The sequence below is a fragment of the Osmerus eperlanus genome, chromosome 1 (assembly GCF_963692335.1).
Source record: "Osmerus eperlanus chromosome 1, fOsmEpe2.1, whole genome shotgun sequence".
Classification (NCBI taxonomy): Eukaryota; Metazoa; Chordata; class Actinopteri; order Osmeriformes; family Osmeridae; genus Osmerus; species Osmerus eperlanus.
In genome coordinates, this window is record NC_085018.1 from 24502106 (window position 1) to 24525769 (window position 23664).

Sequence of the window (23664 nt, forward strand, 5' to 3'; positions counted from 1 at the left end):
GAAGGGAGAACATGAGGTAAGGTAAGAGGAAGAATAGAGGAAGGAGGGAGGGAGGGAAGGGAGGACTGAATTCTGGAGGGAGAGATGAAGTGAAGAAGAGATTATAGTGGTGCTGTTACCAGGTGCAATGCTGTCTTGGAAGAGAAAGGCTCCATGTGTGTATGCATGTGTGCGCGTGCATACGCGTGCGTGTTAGTCAGAGGACAGCTGCAACTGTGTTCCCTTTCTCCCGGCTCAGTTTCCCTCCGGGAGGGAAATAGATGCTGGCTTTGACCACTCCCTCCACACACACACACACACACACACACACACACACACACACACACATACACACACACACACACACACCCTCCTACCCTCATCTCTCCTGCTCCAGCTAGGCAGCTGTTGTTCTCTCACAGACCAGGCAGGGCTGCACAGGCCTTAATCCTTTCAGACTGCTGCCTCTCCTGCCTCTGCTGCCTCTCCTGCCTCTCCTGCCTCTCCTGCCTCTCCTGTCTTTCCTGCCTCTGAGACGCTCCCTCAGGTAGACTCTGGGGGAGGTTAAGTCATTGGGAAAGAAGGAAGGAGGGAAGTTAGGGGGGGAGTGACTGGGGAGAGAGGAAGTGATGGTCCTCTTCCTCCTCCTCCTCCTCCTCCTCCTCCTCCTCCTCCTCCTCCTCCTCCTCCTCCTCCTCCTCCTCCTCCTCCTCCTCCTCCTCCTCCTCCTCTTCCTCTTCCTCCTCTTCCTCTGTGTTTCAGCCCCTCAGCTGTGCTGGTAGGAATGGGCTCCTCTTTCACTTCCACCAGCTCAAAACCACCAATGCTGCTGCTCTGCTCCACACCCACATGAAATCTGAGACACACACACACGCATACGCAAACACTCACACACACACACACTGTGCACACACACTGTGCACACACTCATAACACTGTGCACACACATGCACACATACTGTGCACGAACAGACACAAACACACACATACGCAAACACTCACACATAAACTCACACACTGTGCAAACCCACACACACATGCTGAGCCTGGTAAAGTATAGGTCATTCATAACAGCATGTCAAACATCCATCCCACTCCTAAACATGAAAGCCTTGAGCTGTGGCCACAAAGACAAATTTAGGGGGGACAGAATCTCGGGTTAAATCTAGGTCAGATTATTTAGGATTGAACATCTGCCTTTAATGTCCACAGTGCTCCTGTTACAACAAAATACGCTAAGAGCTGCTGAAGCCCATATGTAAATCCTCATGGACATTTCCAAACATGTCAACATGATTTAGTAGCTCCTTAGTTTGTTTTCTGGGTTACTGGTGTCTGGTAGAGGAAACACAAATGCAGGAATTTAAATGGGGTCAAAGTTCAGATTAGGAACATGAGGTCAGATCAGGGATCTCACCCGGGTCTTTCCCAACATCAAAGGACTACCTTCAGACCAAGAGGAAAGCCCTGTGACTATAACTGCTGTGTCACATCAGCAGGCTGGCCCGAGGACGGCCATGGGGACAGCGTCACATCCGAGGACGTTGACGAAGACCGTATTACTGAGCCGTGAGGTATTTATAATGTCTGAACGCAATGAATGGAAGAACATGGTTTGAATCCAATTCAGTTCACTAACAGCTTTTCCAGAGTGTCTCTATCTGGAACAGAGTTCCCCAGCCTCCCTTGTCTGGTGCCGGCGAAACACACGTCTACGTGAAGCAACGTTGGCGTTTTTGATTTGTGTCATCAGAGCTGCTTCCTGATCACCTGATCCTTCTCGAATACAAGCAAGTGCACAGTCGGGTTCGAATCCTGTTAGTCGCTTTGGATCAAAGCACTCGAATGAAGACACAAACTGCACCATTTTAATTTGACTGTCGCATATTTTGGGGTGTGCTAACCCTAACCCTGACGCCGTGCGATGAAATCAAACGGTGGCCAGCAAATGTACCAGAAGCCGAACCTGCGACATAAATCAAACGTGCCTCAAATACAGTAAAAACTCAGAACCTCACAGCACCAAGCCTGACCCACGGTGGCAGAGACCAGGTGATCTGTTTTCACGGTGACGGGGGAGGTCATGGAGGTCAGCAGGTGGCCGGTAGACAGGAGGCGTTCCAGGCATGTGCAGGTGCTTTGATCTGCTCTCGTCTCTCTGGAGCGGAATGACAGGAATCCTGCTGGTGTTTGCACACATGCGGGGTGGGCGTCAGTTCTGCTGGAGGTGTGTCTGGTCAGGAGTGGGCTCTTGCAACTCCCGCTGGTTCCTCCTCTTATTGAAGTCATCTCTTACGTGTACCAGAGAGAAAACAGAGAGTCCTCTGTTGTGCTGGACGTCTGAAATCACGTTAACTTGGGGGGGGGGGGGGGGGGGGGGGGGCAATCATGGATGTTGTAACTGTGAAAATACATTTGCTCAAGTGGTTTTCTTTCAGTGTTTTGGATTTTCTTTATACTGTTTCTAAATTATATTTGTCATTTGAATCCTCTTGCATCACACACAAACACACACACACAAACACACACACACAAACACACAGATTAGAGGTGCCCTCTGTGTGGCAGCTCAGTGGAGTCAGTTCAAAGCTGCCCTGTTGCACCAAAGCACCAGTTAACACTACACCCCCCACAATGCACCTCCCATTCTATTCATCCCCACCAAAGCAGAACCCTAATTGAGCTTCGTACTTAGCCAGTCTTATCTCTGTAGGATGTGAAGCCTCTCTGAAGAGGCACTTACACACTGACACACTCAGACACAAATGCACTCTCTCTCTGTCACACACACACACACACACACAAATACAATGTGCACACTAATCCTCTCTCTCTTATTTCACACACAGACAGACACACTTACCCTAACACTAACACACAAATACACTCTCTCACTCATGTGCACACACACACATACACACACACACTTATACACACCAAAACACACTCTCTCTACATCTCTATCTCACACACACACCTCCCATTGGACCTGGTGGGGTATAGTGACCCTGCCTGGCTCTGGAACAATAGATGATCTTCTTCCTGGTTGCCAGTATAATCCAGGACCCAGGATCCACATCTCCATTGTTGGCTCTCATTCTCCACCATGCCCTCTCGGCCCTCTCACCTCTTCGCCCTCCTCCTCCCATTCCTCCTCCTCTTTCTCTCTCCCTCTTCCGGCATCCTGTATCCTGTCTAGGGAGGCTTTTAGAGGATGTAACTGGAGAGGCAGAAATGGGTGATGAGGGGGGTTTATTGAACTTGATGACGTGGTTGTGGTTTATTTCCAGATTGACGCTAAGTGCTCCAGCAGAGGAAACAGGCAGAGTGGAGGCTGGAGGCTGGGGGCTGGAAGCTGGAGGCTGGGGGCGGGGGCTGGGGGCTGGAGGCTGGAGGATGGAGGATGGGGGGCTGGATGCTGGGGGATGGAGGCTGGGGGCTGGAGCCTGGAGGCTGGGGACTGGGGCAGGAGACTGGGGGCTGGAGGCTGGGGGCTGGAGCCTGGGGCTGGGGGCTGGAGACTGGGGGCTGGAGGCTGGGGGCTGGAGGCTGGGGGCTGGGGGCTGGAGACTGGGGGCTGGAGGCTGGGGGCTGGGGGCTGGAGACTGGGGGCTGGAGGCTGGGGGCTGGAGGCTGGGGCTGGAGACTGGAGATTGGGGGCTGGGGGCTGGAGGCTGGGGGCAGGGGGCTGCTGTATGGCAGCAAATGCTAGTGTTGTTGGTTAAACTTGACATTTGGTGCTGAGGAAATGTAGGCCACGAAGGCTGATTGGGAGCTCTCTCTCCCTCTCTATCTTTCTCTCCATCTCTCCCTCTCTCCCTCCTCCTCACTCTCTCCTCTTCTGACTCAGCTTGTCCTGAGGCCTCAGCTGTGGCCGTTTGGAGAATCTGACCTTCTCTCTCTCTATTTAGTTGTTTTCTTTTGCCTCTCTCTTTATCCTCTCCTATTTCCTCTCTCTCCTCTTTTTTCTCCTCTCCTCATGTCCTCCTCGCTCTTCCTCTCTCTCCACTCTCCTTCTCTTCTCCTCATGTCTTCCTCTCTCTTCCTCTCTCTCCACTCCTGCTCAACTCTCCTCCTCTCCCATCCTCTCCCATCCTCTCCCCTCTGATTTCTTATCTCCTCTCCTCTTTTCTCCAGTCCTCTCTCCTCTCCTCCTCTCCTCCATTCCTCTCCCCAATGGGGGAGGTCTTTCTAATCCTGTCCCAGATCTAAATGGTGTCACTTCCTCCAAGCTGCAGAGCGTAATCCTCACGCATGCAGCAGCACGCAGGAGTGTGTGTGTGTATCTGTGTGTGTGTGTGACGTACATACAGCAGGCATGGCTGGCATTTTGGGCAGTGTGTGTGTGCCTCGCTTGTCCCGCTGGCTCACGGGGAACAGGATGGATTCCTCCACATCCCACATCACTGACCAGTCAACCGCTACGGGTTCACAAGTGGTGGAGGAGGAGGGGGAGGAGGAGGGGGGAGGGTGGGGGAGGAGGGGAGAGGGGGGTGGGGGTGGAGTGGGGAGGAGGAGGGGGTGGGGTGAGACTGCAGGCTGGACAGGGTAATGAAAGGGAGTCAGACTACATCAGTGTGCCAGTCTGTCATTAGCCCCCCTGACAGAGTCAGATTAGAGATGGAGATTCAGCCTTCAGACCCCAGCAGGGCAAGGCTGGGGGAGGAGAGGGGGAGGAGGAGGTGAAGAGGGGGGAGACTGCGGGAGGCTGATGATGTGGTACCTTTCCCTTCCTCCTCCTCCTCCTCCTCTCCTCCCCTCCTCATGTTGTACCATGTCCTGTTCTCCGTTTCCATGCTGCACTCTCATTATCTGGAGCGCTCTCGTCTCTCTCTCTCTCTCTCTCTCTCTCTCTCCTTCTTGTGTAGTCACTCTCTCTCTCTCTCTCTCTCTCTCCTTCTTGTGTAGTCACTCGCCCTCGGCTCTCAGCTCAGAAGCTGCCATCATTAAACATTTAACTGCTGACTTTCACTAGTTTCTCTGAGCAACAAACTCCTGTTCCCTCCGCACATGAATATGAAAGGAGTCTGCCCTTGCATGCAGGCAGGAGGTAGGAGGGTATTCTTATTCTTATATATATTTTAGTTTATATTTAAATTGTTTTATTCTTAGATTGTTTAGTTCTTAGGAATAGTTAAACTTCTGTACCTTTACTTAATTTAAGATTCGTATATGTTTAGTGTTTGCACCTCCCTGCCACAGTAAATTCCGTGTTTGTATAACATACATGGCGAATAAACCGAATTCTGATTCTGAAGAGAGTAGTAGGTAGGAGAGAGGAGGAAGGAGACAGGAAAAAGGAGGTAGGACACAGGAAACAAGAGGGAGGAGGTAGTAGTGGATCAGAATGGTGACCAGAATACAAAGAGAAGCACAGATGTGGCTCAACATTGAGCTGAAGCAAGCAGACCACTCACCCCAGATGGAATCCCTGAAGGGTTTAACCATGATTGAAAGCTGTGGCCTTGGTGTTGATGGGAGGGAGGGGAGGAGCTTGGAGGGAGGGGAGGAGCTTGGAGGGAGGAGGGGGGCGGGGGGGTGTTGAGGGAGGGGCAGTTGTTTCCCAGGGTCAGACACAGAGAGTCCATGATGATATAATTACAGACTACCTTGGGTAGTCACAGTCCCTCTGGGTAGACCACTCACTCACACACACACACACACACACACCCAGCCCTCAGCAACCAAGACACTCTTCACAACCCCTCACCAACCAAGACCCCACTCCCCCCCCCCCCCCCCACACACACACACACAGTGGGGGGGGCAGGGGTGTGTGTGTGTTCTTCAGGGTGAGACCATGCTCTAGTAAGCACTGTGTGGAACTCTGTACAGACGTATGTAGTGCAGCTGGGGATCTCTCTCTGCTCCTCCCCTCTCTTCCTCCCCTCTCCTCTCCTCCTCCCCTCTCTTCCTCCCCCCTCTCCTCTCCCCTCTCCTCTCCTCCTCCCCTCTCTTTCTCCCCTCTCCTCTCTTCCTCCCCTCTCCTCTCTGCCCCTCTCCTCTCTTTCTCCCCTCTCCTCTCTTCCTCCCCTCTCCTCTCCTCCTCTCCTCTCTTTCTCCCCTCTCCTCTCTTCCTCCCCTCTCCTCTCCTCCTCCCCTCTCTTTCTCCCCTCTCCTCTCCCTCTCCTCTCCTCCTCCCCTCTCTTTCTCCCCTCTCCTCTCTTCCTCCCCTCCCCTCTCCTCTCCTCCTCCCCTCTCTTTCTCCCCTCTCCTCTCTTCCTCCCCTCTCCTCCTCCCCTCTCTTCCTCCCCTCTCCTCTCCTCCTCCCCTATCCTTCTCTTCTCTCCTCTCTCCTCCCTCCTCCTTTCACTCTCTGCTCTCTGCTTTCTCTCTCTCTCTCCTGTAAAGAGAAACTTGGGGGGAGAGGAGATTCTCTGTGATCAAATGCCAGTTGGACAAGATCCTCCCTGCAGCCCCCCCCCCCCCACACACACACACGCACACACAAGCGCACACACACAAGAACACATACACAAACACACACATGCCTGTCTACATGAAGTCAAGTCTATTCTCTGACAGAACGTGCTGAACATGTGAAACAGCTGAAACATCAATAAACCTTGATTGGAATGAAGATACTTGAGAGGGAGAGTAAATTGCTGTGTGTGTGTGTGTACATATTTGTACACATGCATTTGTTTGTGTGCGTAGCAGGTATAGGGTAGAAGGTAATAGGCAGAACTTCACGGTTCAAGCTGCTTCCTCTCTTTTCAAGAGAGGCCTGCCCCCACCCCTCTCCCCCAACTGTCCTTCCACTAATTTAGCGTCGGTCCACAAACGTGACTCCACACACTCCTATCTGTCTGTCCCAGAGGACTGTCTACTTGGGGCACACACACACTCACGCACACACACACTCACACACACTCACGCACACACACACTCACACACACTCACGCACACACACTCACACACACACACACACACACACACTCCTATAGTTTCATCCCTCCAGAGGAGAGCGTCTACTGGGGAAAATACCACAGGGATAGGATTTCCTCTGATGAAAGTGTGAGTGTGTGTGGGGAGGGTGGTCAGTGTGTGTGTGAAGTGTGCCAGCTCAGACAAGGAGGAGGAAGGAGGAGGAGAGAGGCAAGGAGGGATTGAGGAAGGGGTAGAGGGTGGGAGGGACAGAACCAGGGTTGGAGGGAGGGAGGGAATAAGGGGTGGCAGGAGGTGGAGGGAGAGAGGTGAAAAGAGGGTGGGGGGGGGATGGCCAGAGGGAGGGAAAGATGAAAAGAGGGATGGACCTGTCCGTCACCCCAACGCTGCACACTTTCACACTTACACAAAAGAACAGACATCCTGTACACACCACACACACACACACACACACATAAACACACATCTAGAAAACAAATACAGGAAATCAGAAAGAGCGTGAATGTTCCACAATGTCTCTGGTTGGGCGGCAGATATACCACAGTGTGTGTGTTTGTGTGTGTGTGTGAGAGAGAGAGAGAGAGAGAGAGAGAGAGAGAGAGACAGAGAGAGAGAGAGAGAGAGAGAGAGGAGAGGGAAAGGATGGATGCAGAGGGGAAGGAAGGAGGGATAAAGGGAGGGAGGGGTGAGGCAGTCTTCAGAGTGGACCAGGCACCAGGCCTTGAAGGTGATGAAACCCCGGTAGCATCACCACACACACACACACACACGTCCACACACACACATATATGTTCATAAACACACACTCACATTCATGTTCTCACTCTGGTCTACTATGCAGTGTGCTGTGGGGGAGAGTCAGAAGTTCACGATGGGTGAGATGCAGTCTAATGAGCTATTGACATTTAGAGAGAGAGGAGGAGGGACACGGCCACATCTGCATGCATCCCCAAGGTCCTAGTGCTCGACAGAACAAGCACTCACTCACACACACTCACACACACACACACACACACAAACACCCACCCACGCACACCATGAGATTGCCTCAATAATGAAGGGTATGCTCAATTATTTTTTTTATTATTATTGATTATCATTAGCGGTATTTATGAACATTATTGTATTAAATATGAAGTCAGTTGTGATTCTGCATGTAAAACACAAGGCTGTTGACATACTATTTGATTGTATTCGATAATATTAACAGGAAGGGGCCTGGTGTGTGTTATTGATGGGTGCCACTAACAACAGAGCAAAGAGAGACTTTGGATGAATGCATCTGCTAAATGAGTACAATGTAGAGAGAGGGGGGAGGGGGAGAGAGGGTGGAGAGGAAGAGAGAGAGGGAGGGAGGGGGAGAGAGAAGGAGGGAGGGGTACAGAGAAGGAGGGAGGGGTAGAGAGGGGGAAAGAGAGGAGGGGGAAAGAGAGGGCAAAAGAGGACAGGGATTGGATGGCATAAATGGGTATCGGTCGATGTCACATCACTCCGGGAGGGCAGTTCACCCAGAGGTGGCAGGGTAACCAGCAAGGGTGAGGGAGGTAACTGATGGGGACGAAGGTAAGGTGTGGATGAAGGTGAGGGGGAAAGGGGGTGGGGGTGAGGCATGGGGGTAGAAGGACGTGGTTAGGCTGGGTGCTGTCACACACACATTGGAGGCTGGGGCTGGAGGTTGGAGCATGAACACCACCTTAGAGGGCCAGAGGCTACTGAGAGGCCAACACCAGCCCAGCACCCCTCCCCCCCACCCCGTCAGAGGCTGAGACAAACTGCAATTAGCTCCGTTTAGATGGTGTTGAACGCTCTTGAGGAGTAATGGACTGGAATGTGAAGGAGGAAGACCAGGGGCGCCGGACACAGCTCAGTCTGCTGACTCCTGAAGACATTAGCATCGATTATTCTACACTCTGCTTTCAAATACCACAGCTGTGAAACAGGAAGCCAGGGTGCAGGGAGCGGGAAACCAGAGACGGATCGTGTAACAGCAGCATTGCGGCTCCATAACGTGGCGTCTCGTGTTCGTTTGGCATTTGAACCGGGGATTTTTCTGATCCAATCTTCATCATCGTCATCATCATCCGCTTATTCAGGGTCGGGTCGCGGTGGCAGCAGGCTAGGCAGGGTATTCCCCCACGTCCATCTCCCCGGCAACCCTTTCCAGATCCTCCAGGGGGCTCCCGAGGCATCCCCCAGGCCAGATGATCCCTCCAGCGAGGTCTGGGTCCACCCCGAGGTCTCCTCCCAGCTGGACGTGCCCGGAAAACCGATAGCGTTGCCTTCTGGCTCAGCGCCCAATTCGTCTCTGCTTGCGCAGGTCACCCAGATCCACCCGTCCATCTCACACTCCTTCCTGCCGTCACCTCGTGAACGAGATCTCGAGATCCTTGGACTCCTTCCCTTGGGGCAGCAGCTCCCCTCCCAGGGAGCGCCACCGTATCCCGGCAGAGAGCCACGACCTCAGACTTGGAGGTGCCGTCCCTCATCCCGGCTGATTCACACCCGGATGCTAACCGCCCCAGTGCGGCTGAAAGTCCCAGTCTGATGTAGCCAACAGAATCACATCACCTGCAAAAAAGTCAGATTGTTGATCTGTGGTGAAACGCTCCACCACTGAGGTATGCTAATCACTGCTGTGATTAAAGTCCTGGTTGTTTAATCAAGCTGGCGTTCCGTTAACTAGGTACGTGAACACCTTCACTATCTGTGGGGGGAGAGGGGGGGAGGGAGGGAGAGCAGGAAAGACAGAGACAGAGAGACAGAGAGAGAGAGAGAGAGAGAGAGAGAGAGAGAGAGAGAGAGAGAGAGAGAGAGAGAGAGAGAGAGAGAGAGAGAGAGGGACTTCACACCTACTGCAGAAGCATTAAACACACACACACCTACTGCACAAGCATTCCACACACTTCCACCTCCATCCATTCAACACACATCTGTAGGTTTGTTTCTCCCGATGAGGCAGCACTGGTATGGGGTACAGATTCTGCTAGCTCCTGTACTGTCACCGGTCTCTACTGCTGGACAGAACGGACCTCCACGAGCTGTTAGACCTCAAAGATTAATAAATTCCAACAGTAAAGATATATAAACAGTAAAATAACTAGGAAGTTGTAGTCTAGTATTTAGTTAGACCACACAGGTTGAATATGTTGTAGAATTATGTGCTAATAGATCTGTGTATGAGGCGTTTTAATAAAACTATTCTTTAACAGAGTAGCCTGATTGAGCTTGCTAAAGATGGCGCAGAGGGTGGAGATTAAACTAGCCCTAAAGCTATTTATACATCCCGAGAGAGCGTTAGCGTTGGATGTGAACGGTTCAAAACAGCAGATGTGGTTTTACCTGCTTCTCACGACTAAAACGATTAAAGGCTGATCAAGGCTGGTGTCAGGATAATATATAAATCCCCTAAATAAGCTTGCTGTCAATCATACATCACAGAGACTGGCCTGGCAAATTAGCCTCCTCCTATCTCTCACACACAAACACACTCCAAACAAAGACATAACTAAGGCGCTATGATGAGAGGAAATTAGGATGCGGAGGAGGTAATGCGTTCAGCACCTTTCGGAAACTTCTAAGTAAACACTTTGAATTCATTCCTCGGTGTGAAACAGAATGTTGGCTAGCCTTTTTATATTTCAGCAACCAGTTTTATAAACACACGAAAAAAATTGACTCATTCATTTGAAGTAGGAAGAATATTTTATAAGTTGCGTGCACTAACTCTGAAACTAGCGCTAGTGTCAAAGACCCAGACCAGCATCACCAAAAAAAACTTTAATGGAGTTTCTCCATTAAAGGGGAACAGCGTTGTAATCGAGTCTGTTTGATCAGTAGGCAATATGAGGACAAAAATACACAGCCTACATAAATCAGTAAGGGTTAGGCTATTTTGGAATCTTCGGGCTTGTCTACTATACTTTTTGGCCGCGTCACTGACAGCGCACGAGGATCTATTGAACAGTTGTGATGGAAACCACAGACTTTTGAGAACAGTTTGTCTCGTGGAAGGAGAGCATGTTAATTTTATCCACATTATATAATATTCTTTGGGGTATCCAAGTGTGATGTTGTCGAGAAAGCCTGTCTCCAATTTACTTCTATTAAACTAAATCATACTGTCCCCTGGTGGACGCTCCCTGCACTTGACATAATACAGAACTAGTCTCCAGTTTAAGCGAATCTTATATAACATTTAAGTAATAATCTTTGCAACGGTGTCACCTTGACAACAAAAAATCACTAAGTAAAAAAAAGAATAGAAAAAAAAGAAACTACATTGATCGATTGACTCAGGACGACAGGAAATTAAAATAAAAATCAAGCGGCGTGTTCCCCGTTTTTTATAATACATGCAGCTAACCGTCAGATGTAGAAATATTATATAACATCCCATTATGATGGGAACTATGTTCTCTCTCAACCTTCTGTAACTGTTAATACTTTTTATTTGACTCGTTTCCCCTTTTCTTAGAAGCTAGTTTCACTTGTAATGTTACTGTCATCCAATGGTGTTTACTTCTTCTTCAGGAGACAAGACAAGAAAAAAAGATTATTCAAAAGCGCTAGAAACCGGAAGCAGAAGGAACATCACCAACTGCTACTGGATTCCAAGGAAGGTTCAGGGTTCACCATCACGGCCGCATGTGCGCCAGAAGTTAAACACACAAAATACAAATGACCAAAATAATGAAAATGTACTAAAATTTAATAATCCATAAAAGCTGGAACATCATTTGACAGAAAAACACAAGAAGCATTATTAGAGTTGGTTTAGTATAATATATTTCAGCTTCAAGAGCCATAGAAATCAATCCTATTTTCCCCATATTCGTTCTATAAAAGACCAATTTTTTTCTGAAGCATTGTTATGCAAAAAAATGGCATTAGAATATATTGTGGGCACTATGAAATCCCAGTGACTGATTATAAAATTAAGTCACATTTGAGAAACTTACAGGAGAGTAAGGTCCATGAACATTGGGAAAACAAAAATACACAAGGACCTTGATCTACCACCACAGACATGACTGGTGTTTCCACTAGTGAAGGGCTTTTAAAAACAGCGCTTACTTCCACACGATTTCACTTGAAACATCTACGCTCAATAACTGCTGTGGCCATGCTTGGTTGGAGACATGTAGAATCATACAACTAAAGTAGCCTCTCGTCTTCATATACGCTAGATGGCAAAGATGGAAAATACTGTGGTTTTGTTTTTTGTTTTTTTTAAACCTTTTTTGGATTTTTTTAAGATCCTTTCTTAAATTGTTTTTGTTGTGTTTTTCGATTACTTTCAAAAGGAGCACTCTGACAGATGATGAGACAGAGTTCTTGGTGGAGGGGAGGGAGGGGGGGGACAGTCCCCTCGGTGGGAGGGGACAGTCCCCTGGGGGGAGGGGTTAACTCGAAGTCCAAAGAGAAGGAAGATACGAGTCTTCTCACTGGACATGCTGATCTTGATGGTAGCCAATCGGATCATCCATTTCACTGTTAATGGTTGCTGCTGGGGGAGGGGGGCGGGGACATCGGAATGCTGGCACGGTCCAATCAGAGCAACAGTTCTTCATTACAGCATTCTGAGAGAGAGAGCGAGCGAGATAACAGGGAAACCAAATGAGTTCAGCTACATTCCTGCTGAACTATGATTAGATGTATACTGCTCTCTTGTGGCTTGCCGGTGCAAACACACACACACAAATCACTCCCCCCTCCCCTCCCCCCCCCCCCACACACACACACACACACACACACTCACCTGGCTCAGAGCTGCTGCGGCAGGGAGGGGAGGGGGGGGGGGCGGAGGGGGGGGGGGGCTTAGAGGACGACACAATTCGATTTCTTTTTAGCCTTTTTCTTTTCCACAGGTGTTTTCCTATTGATCTGTCTGACCAGGTCATAGAAGATCTACAATGCAGAGACAGCAGATGGATGAGCTGACCTGGCCAGCACAACTGTTACAGACACTCAACACAGACGCAAGATTGACTCTCTACTTTAAAAAAAGCGGGACAGCAGTAAAACATTTTGAGGCTTCACATCCCTCAACCTCCACAATCTTCCACAATCTGACGAGTAGTAACTCACACACCTGCCATTCAGAGTATTCAGAGACTCGTGGGAGGAGAGAGGAGTGAGGAGAGAGGAGTGAGGAGGGGTGAGGAGAGAGGAGTGAGGAGAGAGGAGAGAGGAGGGGTGAGGAGAGGAGTGAGGAGAGAGGAGAGAGGAGGGGTGAGGAGAGGGATGAGGAGAGAGGAGGGGTGAGGAGAGAGGGGTGAGGAGAGAGGGGTGAGGAGAGAGGGGTGAAGAGAGGGGTGAGGAGAGAGGGGTGAGGAGAGGGGTGAGGAGAGAGGGGTGAGGAGAGGGGTGAGGAGAGAGGGGTGAGGAGAGGGGTGAGGGGTGAGGAGAGGGGTGAGGAGAGGGGAGAGGGGTGAGGAGAGGGGAGAGGGGTGAGGAGAGGGGAGAGGGGTGAGGAGAGGGGTGAGGAGTGAGGAGAGGGGTGAGGAGAGAGGGGTGAGGAGAGGGGTGAGGAGAAGGGTGAGGAGAGGGGTGAGGAGAGAGGGGTGAGGAGAGAGGGGTGAGGAGAGAGGGGTGAGGAGAGAGGGGTGAGGAGAGAGGGGTGAGGAGAGAGGGGTGAGGAGAGAGGGCTGAGGAGAGAGGGCTGAGGAGAGAGGGCTGAGGAGAGAGGAGTGAGGAGAGAGGGGTGAGGAGAGAGGGGTGAGGAGAGAGGGGTGAGGAGAGAGGGCTGAGGAGAGAGGGCTGAGGAGAGAGGGCTGAGGAGAGAGGGGTGAGGAGAGAGGGGTGAGGAGAGAGGGGTGAGGAGAGAGGGGTGAGGAGAGAGGGGTGAGGAGAGGGGTGAGGAGAAGGGTGAGGAGAGGGGTGAGGAGAGGGGTGAGAGGTGAGGAGAGAGGGGTGAGGAGAGAGGGGTGAGGAGAGAGGGGTGAGGAGAGAGGGGTGAGGAGAGAGGGGTGAGGAGAGAGGGGTGAGGAGAGAGGGGTGAGGAGAGAGGGCTGAGGAGAGAGGGCTGAGGAGAGAGGGCTGAGGAGAGAGGGCTGAGGAGAGAGGAGTGAGGAGAGAGGGGTGAGGAGAGAGGGGTGAGGAGAGAGGGGTGAGGAGAGAGGGGTGAGGAGAGAGGGGTGAGGAGAGAGGGCTGAGGAGAGAGGGCTGAGGAGAGAGGGGTGAGGAGAGAGGGGTGAGGAGAGAGGGGTGAGGAGAGAGGGGTGAGGAGAGAGGGGTGAGGAGAGAGGGGTGAGGAGAGAGGGGTGAGGAGAGAGGGGTGAGGAGAGAGGGCTGAGGAGAGAGGGGTGAGGAGAGAGGGGTGAGGAGAGAGGGGTGAGGAGAGAGGGGTGAGGAGAGAGGGGTGAGGAGAGAGGGCTGAGGAGAGAGGGCTGAGGAGAGAGGGGTGAGGAGAGAGGGCTGAGGAGAGAGGGGTGAGGAGAGAGGGGTGAGGAGAGAGGGGTGAGGAGAGAGGGGTGAGGAGAGAGGGGTGAGGAGAGAGGGGTGAGGAGAGAGGGGTGAGGAGAGAGGGGTGAGGAGAGAGGGGTGAGGAGAGAGGGGTGAGGAGGAGTGACTCTTCGGTACTCACGTCGAGCACGTTGATCTTGGACTTGGCCGAGGACTCTAGAAAGGCACAGTGGTTCCACTGGCGGGCCAGGTTCTGGCCCTGCTCCATCCCCACCACGCGCTCCTCCTCCAGGTCACACTTGTTCCCCACCAGGATCATCGGCACCTGGGGGGGGGTGGGGGGGGGGGGGTGGAGACATTTAGTCATTTAGCAGACGCTCTTATCCAGACCGACTTACAGTAAGTACAGGGACATTCCCCCCCGAGGCAAGTAGGGTGAAGTGCCTTGCCCAAGCACACAACGTCATTTTGCACGGTCGGGAATCGAACCAGCAACCTTCTGATTAATAGCCCGATTCCCTAACCACTCAGCCATCTGACCCCCCAGATGGCTGGAGAGAGAAAGAGAGAGAGAAGGAAAGCGAAAGAAGAAGTGGAGAGAAAGAGAACGGGCGGGGAGATGACTGGAGGGCGCACTGAGCCAGCGAGAACAGAGCCATGAGAGTGTGTGTTTAAGACGAGAGAGAGAGAGAGGGGAGGGGGAGGAGAGAGGGAAGTAGAGGGAGAGAGACAGGGGGAAGGGAGAGAGGGAGTTGCGTGTGTGTGTGTGTTGTAGACAAGAGAGAAAAGCGTGTGTCTCAGCATCACCACATCATATCTAACTCTGACAGACTTTCTGCCCAGTCAGTCCTGTTGAGGTTGGAAAACCACTTTTTATGGCTGGGGTGGGGTGGGGGTTGGGGGGGCAGGGGCTGCGGTGAAGACGACAGGAAGCTGAGATGTTTGGTCGAGCTCCACAGAGCTCCACACTGCGGGTTTGATCTCCACACACCTCAAGGACGGAGGCATGGAGGTATAGTTGGAGGGATGGATGGAGTGATGAAAGCCATATCTCCCCTCCATCCACCCCCCCCTCCTCCCTCCCTCTCTCTCCCTCCCTCTCTCCCTCCCTCCATGTAAATGGTGCGTGGCATTCCTACACCATCAAACCCCCATCCAGTAGATTAATCTACAACATCTAACTCTTGCGTTCCACTTTCCCTGATAACCAGACATAAAGTATTTCCTGGGGGGGGGGTCCAGCCAGAGCCCCGGGGTTAGGGTGAGGGGGATCACAGCAGGCGTCACCAAGAAGCTGGCCCTGGTGGTCACATCATACCGTGAGTGAGGAGGAACTGCATCACTGGAAGAGACAGTTGCCCCCCCCCCCCACACACACACACACACACAGCCCAACTTGTCTTCTTTTGAGGTTTTAAGTTGGTTATAGTTCAGACTGGTTAGTTAGTATAGTTGGATCCAAACATGTTTTTGTGCGGTCTAAACGCTTTCCAGGCCATGGTGAAAGCTGCTGCTTCTCTCACAGCTTTCCAACATGGCTCTGTGAACTGAATTTTGTTCCTTGTCTGTTGTGCTAGCACAGGGTGCCCCGCAGGGCGGCCCATGCATGTTGAGCTCCAGAGAGCTGCTTGTTGACGGCTGAAGGCGAGAGCGAGCGAGCGAGTGAGCGAGCGCGAGAGAGCGAGAGAGCGAGAGAGAGAGAGAGAGAGAAGGGTTTCTGATGAGCTTGGACTTTCACTGCAGATCATCCCTGACTGTCCAATCAACCACATTCACTGTGCCAAACCACACACACACACTGCCAGACTACCCCCCTCACACACACACACACACACACTGCCAGACTACCCCCCTCACACACTGCCAGACTACCCCCTCACACACACACACACACACACACAATGTCAGACTAACCACACACACACACACACAATGGGACTGGCCAGTGAGGGGACAGAGTGACAGACACTGAAAGGCCAATGAAAACAAAGTCCAAAGAACCTATTGGCAGTCAGACAGACAGCTTAGCCCCGCCCTCACATAGGGAGAGGCTGCTGGGTCAGAACTAAGAAGAGCTGGCGAGAGAGGGGGGGGAGGGAGAGAGAGAGGCTAGAGGGAGGAGTTACACTAACTTTCTCTCCAGAGATCACCAAAAAAGGGCATGGTCCTTACTGCCGGGGACTACGAGTTCACTCAGGACAGGGAGGAGGAGGGAGGAGGAGAGATGATGGAGGAGGAGGGAGGGAGGGAGGGGGAGAGATGATGGAGGAGGAGGAGGGAGGGGGAGAGATGAAGAAGGAGGAGGAGGGAGGGGGAGAGATGAAGGAGGAGGAGGGAAGAGGGAGGAGGAGGAGAGATGATGGAGGGGGAGAAGGAGGAGGAGGGAAGAGGGGGAGGAGGAGAGATGGAGCAGGAGGAGATTAAGAGGAGCGAGAGAGTGAGAAAGGGACGAGAAGGAAGACAGGGATGAGGAGGGAAGGTGTCTGATCATGAGAGGGTGATCTGTGCTTGGCTGAAGGTGTCTGATCATGAGAGGGTGATCTGTGCTCGGCTGAAGGTGTCTGATCATGAGAGGGTGATCTGTGCTCGGCTGAGTTGGTCTACTCACGTCCTCTGTGTCCTTGACTCGGAGGATCTGCTCTCGGAGGTCCTGCAGATCGTTGAAGGTGGACTGAGCCGTGATGGAGTAGACCAGAGCGAAGCCCTGACCGTTCTTCATGTACAGGTCTCTCATCGCTGTGAACTGCTCCTGGAGGGGGGGGAACACACACACACGCAGACACACACACACACACACACACAGCATGAACTCTGCCCTGGCTCTGAGGAGGGCTACTCCAGTGGATACATCCTCACGCTCAAAAGGTCAGATTAATCTGTTAGATTACATTCTGACTCAATCCTAATCTGACTGTATTCTCATGATGTTATGACTGGGTTGTGAAATCCTGTTGGCGACCAGACTTGACATGAGTCACCAGTAAACTCCACTCAGACAGAACACGGCAGGCTGGAGTGTCTGGGAGTGTAAGGAGACGAGCAGAGGGACTTACTGTGCCTGCCGTGTCCAGAATCTCCAGCATACACTGCTGACCATCTACCTCCACTTGCTGCAGGAGAGAGACATGACAGGGTGTTAGAACCACAGAGAGGAGAGGGGGATAGAGGAGGGAGGAGAGATGAGGGAGGAAAAGGGGGAGGGAAGAGAGGGGAGGAGACGGAATAAAATAGTAAGTAGGGAGAGTAAGAAAGAAACTGAGACAGCGAGAGATGAGTGGTGAGAGAAATCACATACAGAGAGAGAGAGCGAACGAGCGAGAGCGACAGAGGGAATGAGGAACCAGAGCAGCTGTTGTTCCCTTGCTCAGTACGGAAGGCCAGCTCTCCTCACCAGGGAACACCCACCTTTCTGTACGAATCCTCTATTGTGGGGTCGTATTTTTCCACGAAGATTCCCTGGACGAACTGAACTGTCTGGGGGGAGGGAGAGAAAAACAGTACCACCGGGTCAGAACAGCACATATACTCAGGAAATAACCAGGTGGACCATCTCAGAGGAACGTCTCATGACGTAGGCAAACAGGGCTTATTATGAGAAGCTAGAGAATGTTCTGGTGTTGCTGAGGAAGAACTGTTTGTACGTTGCTTGTAAATGAATACATGTTATATGTAGTAAGTGGTGATGCCACGGAAACACCGTGGAACTGATGCTAGGTCTTCTGCTGTACATTCTACATGCACTTATGTCGCTTTGGAGAAAAGTGTCTGCTAAATGAATAAAGTATAAATAATGATAAGATAACAAGAAGACATCGGATAACCCTCGTTTAGTACATTTAGTCATTTGGATAGAAGAGTGTAGTTTCTATCCGAGGGCCATCAGGCTTCTGAATAGACACTGATACATTTCTCACTGGTCACTTTACACACTGTCACTTTCAGTTCATTATTGCACTAACTTACCCCACTTGTCTTAGGTTACTATAGGTCTTGTCTTAGGTTAGTTTGGTCTATAAGGTTAGTATAGGTCATTATGTGTATTAGAGGTCTATTATATAGTATATTGCATACTATTTTGTATATTTATTATTATTTTATTTATATTATATTTTAGCTTATCATAGATGTAATCTATGTTCTTAGTACTTATATGTTATGTTATGCCAGGTTGCTTGCGTTGTCTTGTTCCAAGAATTTCAGTGCCCAGTCTGACCTTGTGTTGTTCTGTGCACCTGACAATAAAAACTTGAAACAGGTGAAGATGAAGGAGGGAGAGGAAGTGAGGAAGAGGAAAGAGAGGAGGAGGAATGAAAGGAGGAAGAAGAGGAGGAATGAGAGGAGGAAGGAATGAGAGGAGGAAGGAAAGGAGGAAAGAGAGGAGGAAGGAGAGGAAGAGGAGGAAGGAGAGGAAGAGGAGGAAGGAGAGGAAGAGGAGGAAAGAGGAGGAGGAAAGAGAGGAGGAGAAAGGAGAGGAGGAAGGAGAGGAAGAGGAGGAATGAGAGGAAGAGGAGAGGAGGAGGAAGGAGAGGAGGAATGAGAGGAAGAGGAGGAAGGAGAAGAGGAAGAAGGAGAGGAGGAATGAGAGGAAGAGGAGGAAGGAGAAGAGGAATGAGAGGAAGAGGAGGAAGGAGAGGAGGAGGAGGGACACTCACCAGGGCTGACTTGCCCACGCCTCCCGAGCCGAGCACTACGAGCTTGTATTCACGCATGGCGGAATTTCTTCACCGGACAGCCCAACAGTCTGCACCCAGAAACAGGAGGAGAGGTGGAGAGAGCGAGACAGAGCGTTAACAGGAGAGAAGGAGAAAGGAAGTAAAAGGAGAGACAAAATAAGCTCATTGTTTTGTTTTCTTCAGACTCCTGTGAGAACTTTCAGGATCGTAGCGAGCCAGGCTCCATGTCCTTCCCCCGGACAGGGAGCAGCCCGATAGTGAACACCCAGGCCTGAAGCTCCAGGGTGGGGCAGGTGAGGGGTGCACGACCCCTCTCTCTAAACACGAACCAGCTGTGCGGTTACAATGGAGATGCATGGTTTTTGGCTGCTTGTGCCATGACACCATCCCTCTGGCGTCCTGCACACAGAACACCATGTCAGAACCACTCTGCAACGCTGCTGAATGTGAAAACTAGGCTCCAGTTTAACCCTTGTGCTGCCTTCGGGTCACATGACCAAAAGGTTCATAACGAACCATCGTTGTGTTTACCCAATTTTACACAATACAAAAACAAATAAAAATAATTTTCTTTTAACCTTTGCAATGTGGGGGTCTGAGACAGCCCAACGGTTAAAAGAAAATGCTTCACTTTGTTTTTGTATGCAGTAAATTTGTCGCAATACGACGGTGGGTCACAATGACTGATGGGTCAGAATGACCCGAAGATAACACAAGGGTTAATGCAGTGAGATCTGGTTTGAGATCTGGTTTGGGAGAAGCCCTAGAAGAAATGAAATTGGCTTGACCACCACAACCCCCAACTCTAACCGATGCACAGCACAAACAAGGGTGTTTTGTGATGTATGATGTGGTCCAGTTGACCAACATAGCTCTAGTTACAGGTGTGATAGCTGTGCACTGAAATTAACCTTGTCTGTGCATCAGGAGAGTTAGGGTGGAGGAGGGGAAGCTATCTGGGTATAGAGGAGGAGGAGGGGTAGTTTTCTGGGTATGAGGCAGCTCAACTTGACTGGTACAGTGCTACATCAGCTAAGATGAGAGGTTCTCATGCACAGAGCAGTCTGGAGGTCTGTCTGAGGTCAACACCAGCCCTGACACCAGACCCCAAGTCCCCATATCAAGACCCACAGGTCCCTACATCGGTTAAAAAAAACAACTTGTTCTTGAAATAATGCTCTGCTCCAAATATTAAAATGTCCCAGAACTATGATTTATCTCCATCTGTGCCTGGAGCTCTCTAGAAGTGAAGCCCCAGGTCACAGGCTGGGCCAACACGATGCAGAACATCGCTGGTTGGGTCGGATCCCCCATGGTCACAGATCACAAGCTGACCTTTCCTGCACATGTCTATCTGATGTCGACGTCCAGATCTATAGCTGACCTGAAGCCCCTCCCATCCCAGAAGGCCCATGGAGAGGACCCATCACAGGGCACGCCAGCAATGGAAAAAAGTTAACGAGCGATGAGATCTACACACACACACACACACGCTCCTCACACACGCACACTTCTCACACACACACACAGCCATGTAAGGACATCTGTTTGAGGGGGGGGGGGGGGAATCTAAGAAACTTGCTGGCTCTGGCTCCGCCACCCATTTAACAACAGTGTCTTTCCTGACAAAACAAACTAGCCTTAAACACCCCCCATCACTCTCAATCCTGCCAACAAATAAGGAGACACGCATCGCAAACGGGCCTGCCATTATGACATCACTCACCCACTAAGGACGGAGGTATGTCTCCATGTAAGGCAGGAGAGAAGCAGGAGAGGACCGCAAAAGAAGCCACACAGCCCAGACCCCGGCCAAGACACAAACTAAGCAGCACTGAGGAGAGACAGGAGAGGGAAAGAGGGAGGGAGAAAGAGAGGAGGAGACACAGCGAGAAAGAACAAGCGAGCGAGCGAGCGAGAGAGAGAGAGAGACAAACGACCCAACAACCGGGGTCAACCTCACCATCAAGACTACGTAGATAGGGTTTAATACAGAGCCGATACGGATGATATGCTCTGGTCTCCATCCAGGGACAGTCATCATCACTCAGCCATCACCCGGCCTGAGTCAGCAAAGCTTTGAGTGACAGGCTGCCTATCTCCCTGGCTCAGTGTTGCCAGCAGGAAGCCACAGCCTTGTCAAGCAGGCAGTACTTATGCCATCCTCTCCATTTCCCTTACGAGTCATACAAAACGAGGGGCATTCCACTTTCTTCACCAAACCGCCTGCAGTCTAGGTTTTGAGAAAAGGGTGTGAAACCAGTGAACATTTGGGGCGAGTCAAATTGATACTTGCTCACCCAAGCAGGATGTGTGGTTCAACACTGGTCTCGTGTAGTGTCCCACAGTGTCACTCAATCAAATATCTTTCAGGAAGTCTTTCAGAGTAATTACACAGTTGAAAACCAGGTGAAGGATTCTATCAAATCTATAAAGACTACAAGTCAGCATCTAAATATGATCTAATTATTAGCACTATTTTTGTATTACTGCATATCTATCTGGTTCGCAGACTATTCATTTTAGCTGTTTATATCACTGACAACACTCTTGCTCAGGACTGTTTATTCAAAATCTATCAACTTATTAGTAGGGCCTACAATTGTACACAAATCTTGATTCAGGTGTCCAAAGAGCGCCAATTTGCAGCACTAAAACTGTAAATTAGGTTGTATGATGACCTATAGACACGACTACTGAAACTAGTTGAGAAAGATGCTAACGACACCAGTTAGAAGAGAGGAAAAGATTCCCAACTGTCAGAAAAAGATGTAATCGCTTCCTCTTTCCTGACTACCAATAATCAGGCTGGTATGACGGAAAAGTATGCCTAAAAAAAGATCCCAGACCGCATGCTTGCTGTGAAGGGTAGTGGATTATAATATCTGAGTTTGCCTACATCTCATCACCATGAAAAGATATTTTGGACACATGGATATAACATGGGCCTCAGACAGGGGTGGAAAGTGGAAGCCGTTACACCTACAACCATAACAATTATTAAAAACTTGCTGGCGTGACACTAGTTTAACCTTTCTTTGAAGTGACTGTCCTGTTATCTAGTGAAAAAGCTAGCACCGACTAAATTCAGATGAGCAACACTCCATCCGTACAGTAGAAACCTGAACTGTTACCCTGATTAAGTAACGTTATATGTCTAAAACGCTGGCTACACCTGGTTTGAATAGCTCTAGGCTACATAGCCACGAAGCAACTGACCCAATCACCACAACCACAACATTGAACAACGAAACAGCACTCGAAGCTAGGCTAATCGATCGAAACGACTGCCTAGCCAAGTAGTGTAGGCTGGCTAGGCAGCAAAATAAATATTATTGTAACTTCTTAGCTACCTAACTACAAGCTTGATGCTCAGGAATAACATCAGTGCTAGCTAGCTACAGACAGTACCAGGCCACTTCTGGTCATGTAGACTAGCAAGGCTAATTAATTGATCTTTGCTAGCACGCTAGCAATCTCGCCTCGCCCAAACTACCTCCGCCACCCCCCCCCCCCCCCCTTATTAAAAAAAAAAACTAAAAACGTAGCTAATATAATAAAAAGCATATTCCACTCAAAACATTGTATTGTATAGCTAGCTAAGACAAAGTAGTTGGCTAGCTAATAAGGATAGCAAGATAACCTCAGTGGATACCCTAATAGTTTAATTAGCTGGCTAGCTAGCATGTAAGCTAGTGCTACATTAAGTTATAGTTAGCAACCCAAGTTAGCTAGTAGCTACCTAGTTAGCGACCTAGCCAAAAATGTGAAGGGAAATTACCTTTTATGAACAAAAATGAAATAATACTGGAACGTAAATGAAGGTTCGTATGTTTTTAAAGGTCTTCTTGGATATAAGCTCCACAGAACCATTTCATTTGTATGATTTCATCGTTTCATGGCATGGAACTTATTTCCCAACAATTACACGGAGCCCAAACACTTCACAAGCTACGAAGCCGACACATTCTTGCGCTTCCATGTACGATTGTAACAGGCAGCAACATACATTTCTGACCAGACAGTAACATCAGTTATTTTGCTATTGGCAACACAAGGGTACATTTAGAAAACGGACTTACCTGCCAGTCGTTCTAAATTTGCTAAAGCATTAGCCTGCCCTTCCGTCTGGCCTTGACTAAAAATGGGAGTGCATACACACATACACACACAGTGCTTCAAACGCTTACTAGGAACGCATTCCTTTATAAACTGGTCAAACAAACCATCACACATACTGCATTTCTTCCAAGGTAATACCAATACGCTTCTCTGTTCATTTTATCGCAGGCGACTCTTTTTTTTTTTTTTAAGACAAATTAAGTTTACTTGCTTGCCATTTCTACTCACCGTTTGTCGCTCTCACTCCACACTCCGCCAGTGTCAATTCACCCCCCCACCCCGGGTACACGGTGCGCTGTAGACGTCACCTCCAACTTTTTCTTATTCTTAAAAGGGCACAGACACATTTGGCGTTTTATCATTGTACAGGGACAAAAATAATTAAAACGCGAATAAATTAAAAAGGGAACTGATAAGGTTGAGTTCATTCACAGATTAGCCTACTTAGTTCACTTATTAGTATTACGTGTGAAAGGACTTATAACACACGTATTGGTTCCTCATTACAGCAACGGTGACAACAGCTCTGGTAGGTGTAGGTAGCCTATTAATAAACATTTCAGTGAATGTTTCAAAGTTCACGGCAAATGATAAAGGT

General features: G+C 50.1%; 1 protein-coding gene across 3 annotated transcripts; it reads right to left on the reverse strand.

Moving 5' to 3' along the window:
* Positions 1-12309: 12309 nt before the first annotated feature.
* Positions 12310-23440, reverse strand: LOC134028549 (ras-related protein Rap-1A-like). Of its 3 annotated transcripts, none has more exons than XM_062472174.1 (8): positions 23295-23440; positions 18924-19012; positions 17677-17745; positions 17325-17381; positions 16880-17020; positions 14453-14596; positions 12626-12774; positions 12310-12446 (listed from the first exon to the last, which is right to left on the reverse strand). In XM_062472174.1, the coding sequence occupies exons 2-7, from the start codon at positions 18978-18980 to the stop codon at positions 12685-12687; spliced, it is 558 nt and encodes a 185-aa protein (XP_062328158.1). In that variant the 5' UTR covers positions 18981-19012; positions 23295-23440; the 3' UTR covers positions 12310-12446; positions 12626-12684. The 3 variants fall into 3 exon arrangements, with proteins under 3 accessions (XP_062328158.1, XP_062328169.1, XP_062328178.1); XM_062472185.1 differs by lacking the exon at positions 23295-23440 and adding an exon at positions 23027-23177; XM_062472194.1 differs by lacking the exon at positions 23295-23440 and adding an exon at positions 20671-20773.
* Between the last annotated feature and the right edge of the window lie 224 nt (positions 23441-23664).

What these genes read in the sequence shown, in the direction of transcription:
- LOC134028549 (XM_062472174.1), bottom strand. Translation starts at nt 18,980, where the DNA reads ATGCGTGAATACAAGCTCGTAGTGCTCGGCTCGGGAGGCGTGGGCAAG. An exon ending in TTCTGGACACGGCAGGCACA is followed by an intron (nt 17,021 to 17,324) that starts GTAAGTCCCTCT and finishes CCCCCCCTCCAG; the next exon opens with GAGCAGTTCACAGCGATGAG. An exon ending in CCAAGATCAACGTGCTCGAC is followed by an intron (nt 12,775 to 14,452) that starts GTGAGTACCGAA and finishes TCTGCATTGTAG; the next exon opens with ATCTTCTATGACCTGGTCAG.